General features: G+C 41.2%; 1 protein-coding gene across 5 annotated transcripts in view; it reads left to right on the plus strand.

The window, feature by feature from the left end:
- LOC104599275 (SAND family protein) overlaps positions 1–21,043 on the plus strand; it is a 52,336-nt gene that overhangs the window by 27,331 nt on the left and 3,962 nt on the right. For 4 of the 5 annotated variants that reach the window (XM_010261747.3, XM_010261744.3, XM_010261745.3 and 1 more), the window contains 2 exons: positions 2,720–2,801; positions 3,143–3,207. In XM_010261747.3, the coding sequence (XP_010260049.1) occupies positions 2,720–2,801; positions 3,143–3,207 (147 nt within the window). Of the gene's footprint in view, positions 1–2,719; positions 2,802–3,142; positions 3,208–18,454; positions 18,736–21,043 lie in introns of those variants that run through there. The other variant, XM_088897251.1, reaches the window with a different exon arrangement.

Below are 21,043 nucleotides of genomic sequence, written 5' to 3' on the forward strand. Positions count from 1 at the left end.
TCCACGGGGAAAACCTCCTGTTTTCCCTTGTTCCTCCTTGCTCTTGATGAACCTATCTTGGCGCCTTAATGGTGATTTGTCCAAGAGATCACGTAACTCTCCTTGCTCTCTTTCTTGACTGAAATTTTCAATGATCTTATTCAATATTCTCAGCTCCTTAAATAGGAGATTACAAGAGATAAGAGTCCTACTTTTAGGAAGACTTCTTGCTAATTAGGAAGACTCCCTACTAATCTATCCTACTGAATTGATAAAATAAGATAAGATAAGACTCCCTTAATCTATCCTACTGAACTGATAAGATAAGACTCCCTTAATCTATCCTACTTAACTGATAAGATAAGATAAGACTCCCTACTAATCCATACTACTGATCTGATAAGATAAGAACACTGAATAGATAAGACTCCTAGAAATCCCTACTACAGAAAGTAGATAAGGCAAGAATACTGAATAGATAAGATAGGCTGAGAACACTAAATTGCTGCTGCTGAGAACACTAAATTACTGCTGCTGCTGCCAGCGTCCACATCATTTGTGCAACTTATGAACCAAGTTCAACAGGAATCTACTCTTAGATAAGATGTTAAATTGCAACAATAAAGTGGCTCAATGGCCGAAGAAGATAGGTAACATCATGTGGAAGAGTGCTAGGGCGGCAATAATCTGGGTAGTGTGGGAAGAAAGAAATGCAAGAATTTTTAGAGAAAAGGAGACAACAAAAGAGGCCTTGATTGAATCAATACTGATTAGAGTGGCTCAATGGCTGAAATCCTTAGGAAACTTCTCACATATATCCATTGATGATATCATTAGAAACTGGAAGATAGTGGCAGACTCAAATGTCAATAAGCAGCCTGTTATTCCTATCTGGACCCCTCCTGAAAGAGGATTTATAAAGCTTAACTTTGACGGCAGTAGCATGGGAAACCCAGGAAGGTCAGGAATTGGTGTATTCAGGGATGAGGAGGGTAAATTGTGTGCATTATTCTCAGGCCCAGCTGGTGAAGGAGACTCACTAAGAGCGGAAGTAATGGCAGTTATGGAAGGGGTGCAAAGGGCTAGAACCATGAATGCTAGAAAGCTAATCATTGAAGGGGATTCTAAACTGGTAGTGGCTTGGCTACTGGATGAGGAAAGTAGGATGTGGAAATACAATAATGAGAAGAAAAAACTCAGATGGATCACAAAGGACATGGAACTGAGAATACAGTGGGTGAAAAGAACAGCTAGTTCAATGGCTGATGCGCTAGCCAAGCAAGGGGTTGGGAGAATTCAAACATTTTGGGCACAAATGTAATTGTAATTGTAATTATAACTAAAGTTAATTGGGAGAATTCAAACTTTCTCTTGTACACTTTCCTTTAAATTCAATGAAGTAATCAGTTATTCATCAAAAAAAAGAAAAAACAATAAAGTTCTATACAAGGATGAGTCTCATTAAAGGGGGGAATTATTAAGTAACCAAACACACCAATGTGATCATATTTACCTTTCAATTGTTGTGCACTTCGTCCTAGAGTCTCTTTTGGTACAGATGTACATTTGCCCATATAATCCTGTAATCCTGTTCTTATATCGAAGACAGAATTTCCATTCTATAGCTAAATGATAAGCATCTAGGATGATGGTTTTGATAATGCATATTTGGTCCTTAAGATTTTATCATACCGGAACTTTTTCTTTGCTTTTTTAATAAGGTGTTGACAAGACGCAATCTCCAATAGATGCTAAGGAATTGCAATGAGAAACTACTTCAGCAGGGAAATATAATCTGACTCATTGGTTAAAGTGTTTCTACTTGGACAGAAGCGTATGTAACTAACTGTATGCTTTGAAATCTTTGAGAATAAGAGACCTATGTAGCAACATCTGATAGACAGCGCATAATTAGAGGTAGTACATTGGGTAAAATCCTTGGATAGCTTCCAAATTTTCTCAGTCACTGATATATTAAGAGCTTGGACCAAAGTAGCAGCCATTGAGAGCAAGACAGTAAGAGTGGATTGGAAACTCCCAGAAGGCAACAAAGTCAAATTAAATTTTGATGGGAGCTCCAGCTCCCTTGGTAACCCGGATTTGGCAGGAATAGGACTAATCAGAAATTCTGAAAGGACGATTTTGGCATTGTTTTCAGGGCTGATTGGTATGGGAAATTCTTTGAATGCTGAACTTTCTCTGCTACAAGGTCTCTGGTTAGCAAAGCAGCTGGGATTCAGGCAGATAGAGGTGGAAGGGGACTCAAAAGTAGTCATTTCATGGGCAAGTTACAACAGGCATACTCCTTGGACTCTAAAACATGGGTTGGAAGGAGTGCAAATGGGTTAACTGATTCCCTTGCCAAACAAGGGGCTATGAGGCAGCAAATATTTTGGGCTTCTATGTAACTTGGGGTTGAAATTTGTGAATGACACTCCTGTCACCAAGTTGTACCAACTTGTTTTAATTAAATATAGTGAAATATATTTTCTGCTGATAAAAAAGAGATCTTTGAAGCAACATGGTTGAATTTATCTTTCAGTTTTGACCATGGTAAAGACCTAGTAGTTGTTGATACTATGTTTTATAGCATTTTATGTGGAAAACTGGTGCATCATTAAATAATGAGATTAGTGATGTATTCTTTATCCTTCTGTAGGGAAGTGACTTTTATTCAGTGAGAGCTTGTACTTTTTTATTATCCTATTATCTTATGATGTATTCTATTTGCTTTTCGCAGAACGTCTGAGTCATTCTCTCCAATCTGTTTACCAAGATATAATCCCATGGCATTTCTTTATGCATATGTCCATTATTTTGATGTAAGTGAGATTTTTCTTTTGGTTACTTAATGGGGTTTTGTTTTGGGCACTTGAAGGATCTTCTGCACTGATCTTTTTCTTTTATCAATAACAATATCAATAAAATTCATTTATCTGAAGGATTAGAAAAAAGTACAAGGAGAAAAAAAAGAAATAACAGCCTTGCTTGGGTCTCTTCAATTTCTGGTTTTTCTCCTTTTTTTTGAAATAACAGCCTTACTTAATTCAAATGAAATTTACGCTTTTTATCTTGTAATTAGGTATACACAATATATAAATAATCATTTGTCTGGTCATTGATCTCAGATGCCATATTAAGATTTTTCCTGTTTACATGGCAGGTAGATACATACTTGATGTTGCTTACAACTAGTTCTGATGCTTTCTATCATCTAAAAGACTGCAGGTAAACTATGTAGTGTTATAGGCACAATTCTGCTGGACAGTTGATACTTGATTGGGCGTATGTCAAATATAAATTCAGATATCCACTCTCCAGCACTTCAATGCAGGATTCATGTTACTGTGCAATATATTCTGTGTTGGTGCCCTTTGGAAATTTGAACCAATGTTCTATTTTGGCATCCCTTGGATGGATTACAATCCAATGTTCATACATGGGGAAAACTCCGTATGATTCTGAGATTTTTGAATGACTAACTGTTCAAATTCATTGAGGTTTTTAGGATTTGAGATCCTAAAATAGAACCCAGCAAATATTCCACCACCTTAGTCCAGAAGAAGTTTTTCATGGCATGGCATATTCATGGTTGGAAAGCAATCCAAGTTGTCAAAACACCAAATAAGGCTGTGAGACCAGGGAGCATCTTGTTTCCTTGCAATTAGGTGCCCCACTCAGGTGTTGCCTGGATTTCATTTTTTAATATAATGATCTGGGTAGCAACTTGCTTCCCCGTTTCCCTAGTTTGTGTAGCAACTACAAAGCATTAAAAATGTTCCAACATGAAAGTATAGAACCTTAAAGGAATAATCAAAACATCATTACATAAAAAGGCCATTACCAATTGTTGGTCCCAGCTACTAGGGTCTTGGGAGGGGTGGACTGGCTATGGTCCTAACCTTTGGCTTTTTTTTTTTTTTTTTTTTTCGCATAAAGTAGCTGTTCATAGACTCTAGCCTGCATTCTCATGCTTGACAGACCAAGATTTTACCATTGCACCAAGTAATAGCCCCTAATCAAAACATCATTACATAGCCTATAAAAATTGATATACATGTATGTGTATATGTATGCATGTATGCATATATGTATGGTTTAATAAAAAAATATGCATATATACATATATATATATAATCAGACTGGGCCTAAGCCAATCATGAGGACTGAAAATCCAAGCCCAATCCATGTAAATCTATGGGCTGGATCAGTGCAGGCTCGGGTTAGGCCCGGCGTTGCACCCCTAGGTAGAGATATAGAGGAGAAGTGAAAAGGGAAAAATTAGGGGTGAGCATTTCTATACCAACCCGGAAATTTCTAGTGGGACCTAGGCCCAGCCCACATATTGCAAATATATAATACTAGCAAGCAAATCCATGCAAATGCATGGGGTTGAATAGAAATTTGGATAGTTTGGGTTGGGTTGGCAAATTTAGGTTTTGACATAAATTTGTTTCCAAGCCAAAGTCAATGTTCAAGGTTCGAGTTTTGGATTTGGTGACAAATGGTGTAGATGGATTTTGGGGTGTATTAAGACTTGTCATTATTAAATACTGGTCAATGGGATAGTGGTAGATCATTTTCCATCCCTCAAAGGAATTAGGCAAGGAGACCCACTTTCTCCCTTTCTCTTCACATTTTTTGATGAATGATAATAAATTTATTAATTCAGAAGCAGATTTAGAGTGAGTTCATACAACATCCCAAGGAGAGGCGCAAGCTGCAGCCCCTCCTTGAATCTTACAGGTAAACTAGGAAAGAAAAGCAGGAATCACAACTGAGCCCAAAACAATTCTTCCCTATTTACCCCTTGCTTAGCTAACACATCTGACAAAGTATTTGCTGATCTCCCCACCCACTGTACAGTGACCAACATATTCCTTGTCAACCAACTAAATTTCTTCATTTCATTCTTGTAACGCCACATAGCCTCTTCAGGATTTTTCAACCAACCCACCACCACTTTGGAATCCCCCTCGATTGTTAGGTGTTGTACCCCCAGCTGGTTTGCAAATTGCACCCCTTGTACAACAGCAAAAAGTTCTGCCCTGATGGAGTCCCCAATTCCCAAGGGACCTGAGTAGAGCAACAAAATCTCTCCCTTCTCATTTCTCAAAGCGCCCCCCATTCCGGATAATCCTGGATTACCTATGCTACTTCCATCAAAATTCAACTTTAGTGAGCATTCGGATGGAGGAGACCAGCTTGTAATTGATTTGTCCTTTAGGGATGAACACCTCGCTACTGTTGACCAATTTCTCCAAAGGTAAAGGAGAATTGATGAAAGATTTCCGAGGTCTTCAGCCAAGGTATTGCCCTATTTAACACATAGTCTTTCAGTTCCTGACTGCTCCTTTCCTTTTCTTGAAAAGTTCTAACATTCCTTTCTTCCCAAAGAGTCCAAATCAAGGCAGCACAAGCACATCTCCACATAATTCTCCCTATTTTTGTACGCCAATAAAAGGTAGAATGGTTGAAGAGCATGCTAACTTCTGCTGGTAGACTCCAACTACTCCCAAACAATGAAAGTAGCCAAGCCCAAAGGTCTGCAGAAAAGGGACAAGATATTAATAGGTGGTAACAATCCTCACTGTGAACTCTACAGAGGATACACCAATTAGGAGAAATACAGAGGAAAGGTCTTCTCTTTTGTAGGTTATCTAGAGTGTTTACTTTCCCATGGAATACTTCCCAACAAAATGCCATAATTTTTTGGGGAATTGGCCTGCATCAAATTTCTTTTGACGGAAAGGGTTGGTGAGTAAAAAGTTGAGAGATGGACTTGAAGAAAGAAGCACAAGTGAAGGTTCCATTGGGTCTAGGAGTCCATACCCTCTTATCTGGCTTGGAGGGATCCAAACAAACCTGATTAAGACAACCAAACAAGACAGAAAGAGATTCAATTTCATCATCCCTAAGTCCTCTACGAAACCCAAAATCCCAAGTAGGATCTAAGGGTGTTCCCAAAGGTAAGACAAATTTTGAGACCACCTCTTTTTTGTACAAAGAAACAGAAAATAGTGAAGGGAACAGATCCTTTAAAGGTGTGTCTCCTACCCAAATATCCTCCCAGAAATGAACAGTGTTGCTAGAACAAACTTCATACCTGATAAAATTGAGGAATTGAGGAAGGGTGTTGTGAATGGCCTTCTGTTAGCATAAGGGGTATTTCTGTCTTTATACTTATATTAAGGTTGCTGATCTGTAATATTATTTTAGAACTAGTGCTCCTTACTTAAATAAGGGCACATGTCTTTTCCATTTATTTTAATAATAAAAGCACATGTTTGGCCGAATGGGAGAAAGGTTTTTGACTTCCAGTTCGAACCAGACTTTCTCCTTTTCTCTCTCTCTCTCTTTCTTGCACCTTTCTACCTCTCTCTACGTGATTGATCTCAAACAAATAGAACTCCAAGGCAAGCCGAATCATAACATGGTATCAGAGCAACTCGAATCTGCCTAGATTTCTATTCTCTGCGCACCCAATCTAGGGTTTCTCTTGATTTTCCTGCATTCAACTGGAGATAAGGGAAAGGGCTGAAAAGGAGTGATCGCCCTCTCCCCTTGGAGGTTTCTATGCCTCCAGTCGTGTCTTGTGTGGTCGGTTGTTATGGTTCCTAAGAAGCCCTCCCCTAATCGATGAAGAGAAGAGAGTCGATCTGTGTGGTGCAGTGGCTGTCTTGTGTGGACTGATTTTCTGCTCGTGTGGTTCCTTCAGTGATAATGTAAGAGATTTCTATGCATGATTTCTGTTATGGATCAAATAGGAAGTATGTTTCAGATCATATGCTGGGGTTTCAGACAATAGCGTGCTAGGGTTTATGCTGTTTTTGTGTATTTCGAAGGAAGAGTTGTGATCATATAGTGGTGAGACTTCAGGTAGCCGTAGGAGTAGGGTTTGTGGTGTAAAGAGTACAATTTTCAGCAACAAGTGCTGAAATCAGTGTGACGAGTGTGATCTAGTCGTGTGCAGTGTGCAGAATTCAGTGATAATAGAATTCAGCAAGTGTGCAGAATCGGTGATAACAGAATGGGAGATAATAGTGATTGTAAATCTAATGTGATGGTGCCTACAGACTACCTGAATGTTCAGATGACCTCCATTAAACTAAATGGAGAGAATTATGTGCCTTGGGCTAAATCCGTCGAAGTCTTTCTGAAGGCAAAGAAGAAAGTAAAACACATAAGAGAGGAGAAACCCTCCACTGACTCTCACGAGTATGAAGACTAGGAGCAAGAGGATGCTCAGATCATCACATGGTTATGGAATAGTATGGAACCCATGATTAGTGTAAATTTCATGTTTCTTGACACTGCCAAAGATGTGTGGGACCATGCAAAGAAATTGTATTCGGGTCAGGACAATACAACCAGAGTGTATCAGCTGTATCATGAGTACTTTAATCTACAACAGGGTAATCAGAGTCTTGAGGAGTACTATGCCAGTATGAGAAACATACGTAATGAGCTGAATGTCTATCACCCTCTCACTTCTGATGTCAAAATTCAGCAACAACAAAGAGAACAACTTGATGTGACTCGATTTTTGGTGGGATTGAAATCTGAATATGAACCAGTACGGGCTCAGATACTAGGAGAATCAGCTCTCCCTTCTTTAGAAGAGGTATTTGCTCGACTCCGGAGGACTTCTATTGGATCTACTGAGAACTCTAATATCTCAGATAGATCTGCCTTTGCTGTGTCGAGAGGTCGTGGTGCTAGAGGTGGAGCTCGGGGAGCTCAGCCTGGTCGTGGTGGTAGTAGTGGTCCGGTGTATGGCCGAAGTGGCAATGGTGGGCCTACTTATAATCGTGGTGGTGGTTGTACTAGGGGCAGAGATTCAGGGGGAGCCCGTGGTAGAGGACGTGGCTCAGGCCTGAGGAGGTGCACTCGTTGTGGTATGGATGGACATACCATTAACTATTGTTATGATCTACATGGTCCACCCTCAACCTGGGCCAATCATGTTGTGACTAGTGACACCAGTTCCAGCTTTAGGCAGGAGAATCGTTCATCTGATCAGATACCTCCTACATCCACAGACGGTCCCGTGAAGGAGATGGTGAGTGTTCCCCGTGATGAATATGAGAGGTTTATCCAATCCACATCACAGCAGAACACGGCTACTTTCGCTCACTCAGGTGTGGCTTGTTTGGCATCCACACCCAATCCCTGGATCATTGACTCTGGAGCCTCCGATCACATGACTGGAACTCCAGGTGTGTTTTCTTCCCTATCTCATTGCTCAACATCACAATCTGTCACCCTTGCTAATGGTTCCACATCCTCAATTTGTGGTGTTGGTAATGTTGACCTAGACCCTATATCCCTATCCTCAGTTTTGCATGTTCCTAAATTGCCTTTTAATCTTATGTCTGTTAGTAAGTTGACCAAATCACGTAATTGCTCCATTACTTTTTATCCTTCTATGTGTGTTCTTCAGGATCTCAAGACGGGGATGAAGATTGATGGAGGGCATGAAGCTGGTGGATTGTATTACCTTGACGGTGGTGGAAAAACTTCAACAACTCTCCAGTCATCCCTTTCTCCTCTCCAGTGGCACTGTCGATTTGGTCATCCGTCGCTGAAAGTTTTGAAGTCTTTGGTTCCGTCTTTGAGTCAACTTTTTGTTTTGGATTGTGAGTCGTGTCAGTTTGGGAAACACCATCGTGTTCCCTTTAGTTCTAGGGTTGATAACCGTGTGTCGAGTCCTTTTTCTTTGATTCACTCCGATGTTTGGGGTCCTTATAACGTGATGTCATATAATGGGTATAATATTTTGTCATTTTTGTAGATGATTTTTCAAGGATGACGTGGCTCTATCTAATGAAAGAAAGAAGTGAATTGTTTACCATCTTTCAAAAATTTTATGTTGAGATTCGTAATCAATTTGGTATTCACATTAAAGTTTTCCGTTCTGATAATGGCCGTGAATATTTATCCTCATCATTTCAAGAATACCTGGACTAACACGGCATTATACATCAGACCTCATGTACCTACACTCCACAACAAAATGGGGTGGCTGAGAGAAAGAATCACCATCTCTTGGAAACAGCACGATCCCTCATGCATCACATGAATGTTCCCAAACCCTTTTGGAGTGATGCGGTGCTTACCTCTTGCTTTTTGATTAATCGGATGCCCACGTCCATCCTTGATGGTCATTCTCCGTTTACGATCCTGTTTCCTGCCTTGTCTCCGTTTCCTCTTACTCCTAGGGTATTTGGGTGTGTCTGCTTCGTCCATAATCTGGGTCCCGAGAACAACAAGTTCGATGCCCGTTCTCTCAAGTGCATCTTCCTTGGCTATTCTCGGACCCAGAAAGGGTATAAATGTTACCATCCTAGTTCTCGACGGTCCTTTGTGTGTGCTGATGTCACCTTTTTTGAGTCTACTCCATTCTTTTTGGGGTCCAGTGATACTTCTTCCTCCTCGTCACCTTCTCCTCTTCCACTTCCCGTTGCCGACCCTCTTTCCCTTGTTCCAGCCGTGACCAAATCCTTGCCTCCAGTGCCACCACCTATTGAACGCCCACCTATCCGTCAAGTGTATACACATCGCCCACGCACACCAGCTACTACTCCTCCGGCTACATCACCGTCGACAGATCCGGCTCCAGACCCGAACCTAGCATCTGATCTTGATCTTCCCATTGCCTTGCGAAAAGGTAAACGCACTTGCACCCTTCATCCTATTTCTAATTATGTTTCACTTACTCACCTTTCCGCCTCCCATCGCCAGTTTGTCACCTTGTTATCATCAGTTGTTGTCCCTAAGGATGTCCAGGAAGCCTTTGCCTCTCCAAGGCGGTGCCGTGCGATGGAAGAAGAACTTTCAGCCCTTCATCATAATCATACTTGGGACATCACCGTTCTTTCTCCTGGGAAGCAAGCTGTTGGTTGTAAATGGGTTTATACAGTTAAGTATCTGCCTGATGGTAGTGTTGAACGCCTGAAAGCGCGATTGGTTGCAAAAGGGTACTCCCAAACCTATGGTATTGACTACACAAAGACCTTCTCACCAGTTTCTAAGATAGGGTCAGTTCATGTTGTGATCTCTCTTGCAGCTATGTATGGTTGGCCGCTATATCAGCTTGATATCAAGAATGCCTTTTTGCATGGTGACTTACTCGAGGAGGTCTACATGGAGCAACCTCCAGGGTTTGTTGCTCAGGGGGAGGATGGTAAGGTGTGCAGACTAAGGAAGGCTATATATGGGCTTAAACAGTCTCCTCGAGCATGGTTTGGTAGGTTCAGTGAGGTGGTAAAGAAGTTTGGTATGAAACAGTGCCAAGTTGATCATTCTGTATTCAGTCATGACTCTCCGGGAGGAAAAATACTGTTGGTGGTGTATGTAGATGATATTGTTATTACCGGGAATGATAACATGGGTATTGACAGGCTGAAGACTTATCTACAGGATCATTTTTAGACAAAGGATCTTGGTAAACTGAAACATTTCTTGGGGATAGAGGTAGCGAGATCTAAGTATGGTATTAATCTGTGCCAGAGGAAATATGTGCTTGATTTGCTGGAAGAAACATGCTTATTGGGTGCTAAACCAACTGAAACACCTATGGACACAAATACTAGGCTAAGCAGTGATATGGGTGAAGTGTTTGAAGACCCTGGCAGATACCGACGACTTGTAGGTAAACTGAACTACCTAACCATTACTAGGCCAGACATCTCATTTGCGGTTAGTGTGGTAAGTTAGTTCATGTAGAAACCTCTGATTCCTCATTGGAATGCAGTTCTGAGAATTGTGAGGTATTTAAAAGGGGCTCCGGGTCACGGTTTGATATATGAAAGTGGCAGAAAACTTGAAATAGAAGGGTATTCCGATGTTGACTGGGCCGGTTCTATGTGATAGGCGGTCTACCACAGGCTATTGCACTTTCCTGGGGGGTAACCTGGTGACATGGAAAAGTAAGAAGCAGACAGTCGTGGCAAGAAGTAGTGCAGAAGCAGAATATAGGGCTATGGTGCATACTGCTTGTGAATTAGTGTGGCTAAGGAACCTTCTACAGGAAGTAGGGTACAACATCAATACTCCAATGAAACTCTATTGTGACAATCAGGTTGCATTTCATATTTCTTCTAATCCGGTGTTTCATGAAAGAACCAAGCACATTGAGGTTGACTGTCACTTTGTGAGGGAGAAGGTGCTGAATGGAGAGCTAGACACTGCATACGTTAATACAGGAAACCAGTGGGCAGACTTATTTACAAAAGGGTTGAGTCGGGGAAGAGTGGACTACATATGTAACAAGCTGGGATTATATGATATATACTCACCAGCTTGAGGGGGAGTGTTAGCGTAAGGGGTATTTCTATCTTTATACTTATATTAAGGTTGTTGATCTGTAATATTATGTTAGAACTAGTGCTCCTTACTTAAATAAGGGCACATATGTCTTTTCCATTTATTTTAATAATAAAAGCACATGTCTGGCCGAATGGGAGTTCGGTTTTTTGACTTCCAGTTCGAACCAGACTTTCTCCTTTCTCTCTCTCTCTCTCTCTCTCTCTCTCTTTCTTCCACCTTTCTACCTCTCTCTACGTGACTGATCTCAAACAAATAGAACTCCAAGGCAGGCCAAATCATAACACCTTCCAAGGTGCTGCTAGGTTAGCTTGCTTGATACACCAGCATCCCATTCATTCTCTGACCTCCCATGAATGCTTCCCACCACCTCATGCCACAATCTCTCTCTTTCCAATGGCCATTGCCACAACCATTTCCCTAACAGAGCTTGATTTTTTCTAGTTACCCTCCCAAGTCCCAAACCTCCCTCTTCTTTACTTCTGCACACAATTTCCCAATTAACCAAGTGATCCTTTTTTTCTTGTCCCAGCTCCCATAAGAAATCTCTCGTCAACTTCTCCAGTTTCCTATCTTCCCTAACTGGTATCGTAAAAACAGACAAAAAATAGGTAGGTAAGTTAGCCAAGGTAGCTCTTATTAGGGTAATTCTCCCTCTTTAAGAGACATAATTCCTCTTCCATGAGGCTAATCTCTTCTCAAACTTTTCTATCACTGCGGTCCAAAATCTACTCTCTCTAGGATTTGCCCCTAAAGGAAGCCCTAAGTATGACATAGGCCAAGCAGAGGTGGAACACTGAAGATACTCCGCAATAGCCTTGACCTCCCCTACCTCCAAATTTATACCGCTATGCATCTCTTTTCCAAATTTATTCTCAAATTAGAAATAATTTCAAATCCTTTGGTTAGCTCCTTTAGGTTTGCTACCTTTTCGCTAAAACCTCCTTCACAAAAGATCATTAGGTCATCTGCAAATTGAAGGTGGGTGATGGGGACTTGGTGTCTCCCTATTCTCCAACCCCTAATGGCATCTTCACTGTCAGCCTTAGTAATGATCCTATTAGTCACATCAGCTACTAAGGTAAAAAGGAAGGGTGAGAGTGGATCCCCTTGCCTGACACCCCCGCAAGCTGGAAAAAAGTCCCTCACCATACCATTTACCAGAATAGAGTAGTGACAAGTATTGATACACCCAAAAATCCAACTACACCACTTGTCCCCAAATCCACGGTTTTGCATAACCTCTAATAGAAACTCCCAATCCACCAAATCATAGGCCTTTTCAAGATCCAATTTACAAATGAAACCTCTCTTCCTAGACCTTTCCATTTCCTCCACACACTCGTTCACAATTAAGATCTGATCTGTTATTTGTCGCCCTTGAATGAAAGCCCCCTGGGTTTCGCTAATGATAGAAGGGAGGACTGTTTTGATCCTCAACAAGAGCACTTTAGCCAGAATTTTATAGATGCTTGTCACCAGACTAATAGGCCTATAATTTTTTGGGTGGTTGTCATCATTCTTCTTAGGTATCAAGGCCAAAAAGGTGGTATTAATTCCAGGGCTTATAATGTGATTGTCTGCAAATTCCTTAAAGACTTCAACTAAATCCTCTTTCAACACCTCCCAACAGTCTTGATAAAAACCCATTGTAAAGCCATCTAGACTTGGAGCCTTGGATCTATCCATTAGAAAGACAACTTTCTTAATCTCTTCTTCCTCGAAATCCCTTTCCAGCCACCTTGCCACTCCATCATCAATTCTTGGCCATTCCACCCCTTCCACGACTGCTCTCTCACTCAAAGGTCTTCTATAAATCGATTTGAAGTGGTCCACAAATTTCCTGGCTATGTCATCCTGGTTGGTAATCACCTCCTCTCCTATCTCTAGCTTGGTCACAAGATTCTTTCTTTGTCTCCCATTTGCCAAATCATGGAAAAATCTAGTGTTCCCAACGCCTTCCTTAATCCACTTGTGTCTAGATTTTTGTCTCAAACTGATTTCTTCCCTCAGTAACACCTCTTCCAAATCCTTTTTCAATTGTCTCCTTAACACTTTGTCCTCGGTCAACCCATTTTGAGATTTTCGTTACATCCAAGTTTTCTATTCAAGAGATTAGGCACAATTTTCGCTCAATTCTACCAAAATTATCTCTATTCCACTCTTTTATTTTGGCTCTCAACCTTTTTAATTTCTTATGAAACTTGATCCCCTTCCATCTTACTCCCCTCTCCTTCTCACCTCACCATTCCTTCACTTTCTTCACAAAATTTGGATGGGTAAGCCACATATTTTCGAATCTAAAAGGTTTGGGTCCTATAGGAAAAAACTCAGTACCTATCTAGATAGGACAGTGATCGGAGGTGACCCTGGGTAATGCTCTAGCAACCAAGTTTTCCAAACTATTCTCCCAGGCTAGGTTAAATAAGAACCTGTCCAACTTCGAACACAAAGGAGTTTCCTGAAGGTTGGACCAAGTGTAACTGGCTTGCAACAGAGGTATTTCCTTCAATTCACATTCTTCAATAAAACCATTAAATTTCCTCATGCTTGTTGTAATTACCTGTTGGGGATTACTGGTTTCATCAGAGAATCTAATGACATTAAAATCCCTGCCCAGGCACCAAGGGCCATCCCATAGCTCCTTGATTGCATATAGTTCCTCCCACATCTCATTCCTCTCTCTATAGGAATTAGGGCCATAAACATTGGTTAAGACCCATACACACCCATCCTCTACATTCTTACACTTAATGGAAACTGAGAATCTGCCTATCAATTCTTCCACTACTTCCACCACATCCTCCCTCCACAGTGTTAAGATCCTCCCCGAGGCTCCCCAAGAAGGAGATGATCTCCAACCTAAACCTCTAGACCTCCAAAAACTCCTCACCCATCTCCCATCTAATTCCATCATTTTGGATTCTTGTAGCAGCACAATATCGGGGTTTTCCCTTCGGAGTAGGTCTTTGATCACCCTTCTCTTTCTTGCACTCCCTAACCCTCTTACATTCCAGCTAATAATTTTCATCGAGACAAAATAGAAAAAACACCCATGAAAAGGCCATAATCTCATCATTTTATGCCCTTTCCTCCTATCCCCTCTACCACTAAATTCTAAATCTCCTTCAATGTCTGAGATTAGCCTTTCCACTTCAGATATTTTTTTTCTTCTTTGTTCCTTTCCCCCTCCACCCCCCCCCCCCCCCCCCCCCCCCCCCCTTCCTAATACAACAATGATCCTCTTTCTTTCCTCCACCCTTTCCAGCCAATGTCTGAGGAAGAATTTTGCCCTGCTCACACTTATTTTGGCTACAACATCTCTCTAAGAATCCTTCCTTTTTTTTAAGTTCCTCCATCATTGTACAGATCAACTCTCAAATTCTGTCTGCCTCCCCCTTACTACTTCCTTCCATCACCCTCTCTCCTCCTTCCACTATCACCCTCTCTCTTGCATCAGAACCTCTTGGATGGGAAGCCGGCATATCTGTTACAGGCATAGCACACAAGTCAGTACCTAAAAAAGAATTGACACCCATATCTGGTAGGACGGGGGTAGGACTAGAATCAATGGAATTTAGTTGCTAATAGGCGACAAATGGTTTTAAGGCCTTTCCCCTTTTTGGACAAAGTTGTGAAGTAGACATAGTGAAAGAATCACTTCCTGACGACCTACCCACTTGGAAATCCTTTCTCTGTGTTTCCGACACTGGAATACCCACATCCATCCTCAGCCGATTCTTGTCCCTCTCCACCAACATCCTGTAATTCATTAGACTCAAGGTCAGCTCCCTCGACGAAGGGAAGAGGAGTTTTCACAGCTTTAGGACCATTTTCTTCGCCATTTCTAGTCTTCCCGCCACCTGCCTCTTCAATCTCTTCCTCTAAAAACAACAGCTCTGTATGCAAACTTTCTATTTCAAGTAAATCATTGTTGCTTTTCGGAGACAGACTTCGCAAACTTATAGTTTCGTCTCTATCAGAATCGTCACTGTTGTTTTGTTCACTCAACCAATCTTCAAACCCTGTTCTGTTCAAATCACTAGGCTTCAAGTATCTCGGGTTGCGCCTATCTGGTGAGAGACGGTTCGCCAGGTTGGATGGGACCCATTGTAGAGAGCCTCGAGACTGAGAGTCTTGAGATTTTGTGCCTGAACTGTTCGACCGAAAGGGGGGATTCGGGGTAGAAGAAGATAGACGCTTAATCTCGTCTATCAGCTCATCCCTCCTCCCAGTCACGTGCTTACTTAAAGGGTCCCTTGGCCCATCTGTCTTGTAATGGGCCTTGGGCTCAAAACTTGTAATATAAGAACCCAGCTTTAAAACCTTTACTTGAGTTGCCTTCTCCGGCCCACCAGAAAAGGGATTCACTCGACTGGGCCCATTTTCTAAGTCTTTTCCTCCCACGTGACCTCTTAACAAGTCACGCCCCCCTGTTTTAATGGTCGAACCAGCAACCCTCCCTGTCTGAGGTTGCTGGTTCAGCCCTCTCCCTTTAGACACTGGTATATTTTTTTCTATTTCCCCTGACACCACCTGCGCAAAAGATCTGCCATTTGTCATAGCCTTTTCTTGCTTTCTACAGGTTTGACCTTCCATCTGCCCCAAAGCTTTTTGGCTTCCCAGAATTTGTTGGCCCTTTTTAGTGAAACATTCCTTCCCATTTGAATTAACCAATCTCACAAGTCCACGTAATGCTTCTTCTTCTTCCTCCCCTCCTACCATATGAGCCTCCTTCCACAGCCCTGCTTCAATGGAGGATGCTAGCCACACAGAGACAAAACTCCCCTCTGTTCGTACCTCTACCTTTCGTGGAATGTCTTCTGGCTTCACACCACTTAGCAGGATTGCTACTGAATAAAGATCACCCCAGAAAGCTCTTTTCAAGATTCCTCCACACAATACTGCTATAGACTCTGCTACTTCTTGTTTCCACAGATGAAATGGCAAGCCTATTACATGCACCACCACACCATCTTCGACAAATAAATCCTTGGAGTTGGATGTTGGATTCCATTTAAAGACTGTGAATGATCCGAAATCAGCCTGAATATTGATAGCTGATATTTCCAATTCATTCTCTACTGGATCTAGGAGGGCTTTACAGCTATCGAAGGGGGTTACTATGAAGACACTCTTCAGCTTCAACCTGGTTGCCAGTAAGTCAGCTACCCTCCTCCAATCATTAACCTTTTCCTTGGCTTGTATCACAAACTTACTATCCCACTCTTCTCTCTCTAGACCTCCCACCATTCTGCATTGGCCTTTTGTTTTTGCCATGAGCACTGGCCCTTGTTCTACCCTGCTGTTGCTGAGATATGCCTTCTCCTCCCTTATGGAGGCTTTTTTATCATTTGCTACTCTTTGAGCAACCAGTCAACTTCCCCCCATCCTTGGCTCTGTTTTCCTGCTGGTAGACACACCAGTTGCCTTCGTCCCTTACCAAAAATTTCAGCCAAAGCTATGAAGAAGCCTTTTCTATTCCTCTTACATTCAACAACATATCTTCTCCCTTCTAATGTACTAAAATCCTGCCAGTTTATCTGCTTACCTTTTGAACAGGCTCCAGCTATGAACTCTCTTAGCCACTCGATCACTTCTAATCCTTCCATCAATATTGTACCCTTTTTCGCTTCCCTTACCTTCAGGCTTACCTTCCCCTTGATTCTCATCTCTTCGAACAGGAAATTTTTTGCTTCTATCTTCAAGGATCTCCTCCACTGACCTGCCTGCACGAACTCCATTCCCTTTCTCTTCACATTGATTGCTAATTTTTTGAGACTCATAGAAAGGGCATATTCTAGAAGCCTAATAAGGGGATGGAGGATGGGGAGAGAACAAGTACTGATTACTCACCTACAATTTGTTGATGATGCTATTCTATTCCGTGAAGGGTGAGATTATTTGAGTTAGGAATATAAGAATGGTGGTGCAAACCTTTGAAAAAATGTCCAATCTAAAAGTTAATTGGATAAAAGTTGCTTGTTGGGAGTGAATATGGAGGAAAGGGCGATAACAAAAAGTGCAAATATCTTGGGTTGTACAGTTCCCAGTGGCCTATGACCTATTTGGGTTTACCATTAGGAGATAATCCTAGAAGAAGTAATTTTTGGGACCTTGTTGTAGAACGGTTCACTAAGAGGTTGGCCTCGTGGAAGAGCAATTATTTGTCCCTAAGAAGAAGAATCACGTTAATCAAATCTACTTTGGCCAATCTACTTGTTTACTACTTGTCAGTGTTTAGGACTGGTTGGGATAAGTGGAAGCATGGTAAGTTGGGAGAAGAAGGATCACATGGTAAGTTGGGAGGTGGTGTGTAAAAGTAAGAAATATGGAGGATTGGGTCTTGGGAACATCCAAGAGAGAAACATGACACTGTGGGGCAAGTGGTTGTGGAGATTTCCATTGGATAGAGACAAGTTGTGGGCTAAGGTGATAGTTAGTATTTATGGACTTACAGTTGATGGTTGGGACTCTGTAACTTAGAGTAGGGCTACAAGAGCTTTTCCTTGGGAAGTCCATTTGTGATACCTTACCTCTCCTCTTACCACATGTCAGGTATGGTCCCAGATTTGGAAATCTTGTCAAATTCTAGGATCATGTTTGGGTGGGCAACCTATCATTAAAGTCACAATTCCCCTCCCTTTATGCCGTTTCCAACCATAGGGAGGAACCTATATCCAACTAATTATAATGTTGTGTGTAATTGGGATTTGGGTTTCAGAAGAGGGCTTCATGATTTTGAAATCAATAGTGTCATAAACCTACTACAAAGCTTGGAAGGGGTTTGTTTGGATGTTGGTAAAAGGGATAAGAGAATTTGGACCCAGTCACCCTCAAGCATCTTCACATGTGGTTCCTTTTTCTTATCCCTTATTCATCTGAGCGAAAGTCAGGGGTCTTCCTTCTCATTTAGAGAGATTTGGAGTAAATGTATCCTGCTTAGGGTGGGTAGTTTGTGCTGGGAAATGCATCTGGAAAGAATTAATACTTGTGGGTTACTGTAAAGAAAAAGACCTAATTGGTTTCTTTCCCCCCATTGGTGCACCCTTTGCAAAGTTAATGATGAGAATTTCTATCACTTATTAATCTCCTATCCTTTTTCCTATTCAATTTGGGAATGACTCTCTTCTTTGTTTGGATGTAGGTGGAAGCCTTCTCCCAATGTACAAAGCTTATTTTCTCCTACCTTCGTAAGTTGGTCAAAGGGGGGAAGAATATTCTGGAGGTGCACAAGGGCAGTGGTTTGTTGGACAATTTGGAAAGAGAAGAACCAGAGAATATTTCTTGAAAAGGAAAGAAGCAAAGAAGCTATCATTGAAGCTATTACCATCAAGGTGGTCCACTGGGTGAAGTCAATGAATCTTTTCAAGGATGTATATCTCTGGTGGTGAGGTGATGAGAAATTGGAGAGAGGTAGCTATTTCTTCCCCTTTTATGGGGGTGGTCACTCCTGTTTGGTTCCCACCCCCTAGAGGTTTTATTAAGCTCAACTTCAACGGTAGTAATGAAGGCAATCCGGGCCTGTCTGGCATAGGAGTGTTTAGGAATGAGGAGGGAAATGCCATTGCATTCTACTCAGGCCCAATTGGAATCGGGACTCCTTAAGGGCTGAAATTATGGCTGTTATGAAAGGGATTCAAAAGGCTGAGGAGCTGAATGTAAGGAAGCTGTTGATTGAAGGCGAATCAAAGCTTGTAATAAGTTTGGCTCCCAAAAGAAGAGGAGGCTAGATGGTGGTGCTACATATATGAGAAGAGGAAAGCCATTAAACTGTTACAAGGGATAGAGGTGAATTGCAATTGGGTCAGAAGAGACTCAAATGCCTTTGCTGATACACTAGCTAAACAAGGGGTGGGAAGGAATAGTTTATTTTGGGCTGTGTTGTAACTATATTTTATGTTGGGGAGGGCTAAGAGTGTTTTCCCCTTCCTTTTTTTCCTTTTTCATTGTACTAAACTTCTTATTTAATGAAATTATTTCTGTTATTGATAAAAAAAAATATTCAAGGTTCATGACGTTTGTCTAGGGTTGGCCCTTAACCCCACCCAACCCACCTAATTTATGTCCATGTCTTATCAGAGAGGGTCGAAAGAGTTTCAAAAACATTTAATTCAAAACAAGGGGTTTAATGGGAGGAAGGGAAATATTACAAACATTGACTATTGAAGAGAGAGGGGGAGAGAATTAAGAATAGTTTTATTAGAGAAGAGTAATGATAATTTTAATAGAGAAAATTAAGACATAAAAAGAATTTTATGAGGAGACATAAGGGGATGTGTTTTGATAGGTAACAATAAGTATCATTAAAAATGCAAAATAGACAAGTACAAGGCTCCTAAACCAAGCCAAGCCTCATTAAGAAATTAGGTTAGCCCAAAATAACTATGCCCTGTACACCCCTTAGCTAAAACATCTGCCACTGAATTTGCTGACATGCTGATCCATTTAAAATTAGCCTCAAACTCACCTGCTAGCCTTCTTACTTCCTTTATTTGTTGTCTGTAGAGCCAAGGCCCGTCCCTGTTGTTGGCCAACCAACCTATCACCAATGCTGAATCACTTCGCACTTCTAAAAATCTCAAGCTCAAATGCTTTGCTAACTTTAATCCTTGCAGAGGGGCAAAGAGTTCTGCTAGTAAAGAATCTGAAACCCTGATTGGACCAGAAAAAAGTGGCACAACTGCACTCCTACCATCTCTGAGAACTCCTCCTATATCCTATGGACTTGGGTTTCCAAAGGAGCTGCCATCAAAATTCAGCCTAAAATTGTTATTTCTAGGTGGAATCCACTCCTCTTGTACGGTTGCTTTCTGAAGAGAGGAAGCTGCTATTATTCCCTAGCCTCTAAAATTTTCCAGTGTAATCATTAAAGATTACATGTGAGACCTGTGTGAGAGACCCATGGGCTCCATGAACTCCTGTTTCTATTATATATAGATATTTGTCTTATTTTATATTATATAAAGCATAATATTTATTAAATACATATATTATATATCATATAAACGAATAGTTGTGGACTGGCTAAAGAAGGGGGAAGGAGTGTCTTGGCATCTAAGGAATGATCTCAGACGGTTCAATTGGCTTTCTAAGGACATGTTCATTCAAGTTAATTGGGTAAGAAGGTCTGCTAACAGCATGGCGGATGGACTAGCTAAGCAAGGGGTTCAGAGACAATCTATGTTTTGGGCTCAATTGTAACTCTGGGGGATTTTGACTCTGTCGAACCTATTTGTTTATTCCACTTCTTGTTGTTCTGTTTTCTCATAATTTTAATAAATTTCTTTCTGAGTTACTGATCAAACAACATATAATACAATATCATGTATACGTAATTTAATATATTTAAAGTCATAGTCCTGGATAGGAACCAGGCCTGGCCTGGCCCAGCCTATGATTGCCCTTACGAATAATGAAGAGGTGGAGTCCCTGTTTTGGTCTTAATTAGAAAGTTGGAGTGAATAAAATGAGTTAGAAAAAGAAAGCAAATAAACTAAGCTGATGCTTTGTTTTGCTTAAGGAAATTGAGATAGAAGTAGAAGAGGCCTCTTTTGAAGAATAAATGATGAAGACTATTAGTTGAAGGCTTGAAGCTCTATTGCAGTACACATTACCTTTGCATTGCTGTTGTAGTTTGTCCTAAACCCATTTAATTTCTCTCTAAATTGAAAATTGGTCTTTTGTGATGCCATTTTACCTTTTTACACATATGATATAGTTTATCTGTACTAGA

The sequence above is a fragment of the Nelumbo nucifera genome, chromosome 2 (assembly GCF_055504915.1).
Source record: "Nelumbo nucifera cultivar China Antique chromosome 2, China Antique-T2T, whole genome shotgun sequence".
NCBI lineage: Eukaryota > Viridiplantae > Streptophyta > Magnoliopsida > Proteales > Nelumbonaceae > Nelumbo > Nelumbo nucifera.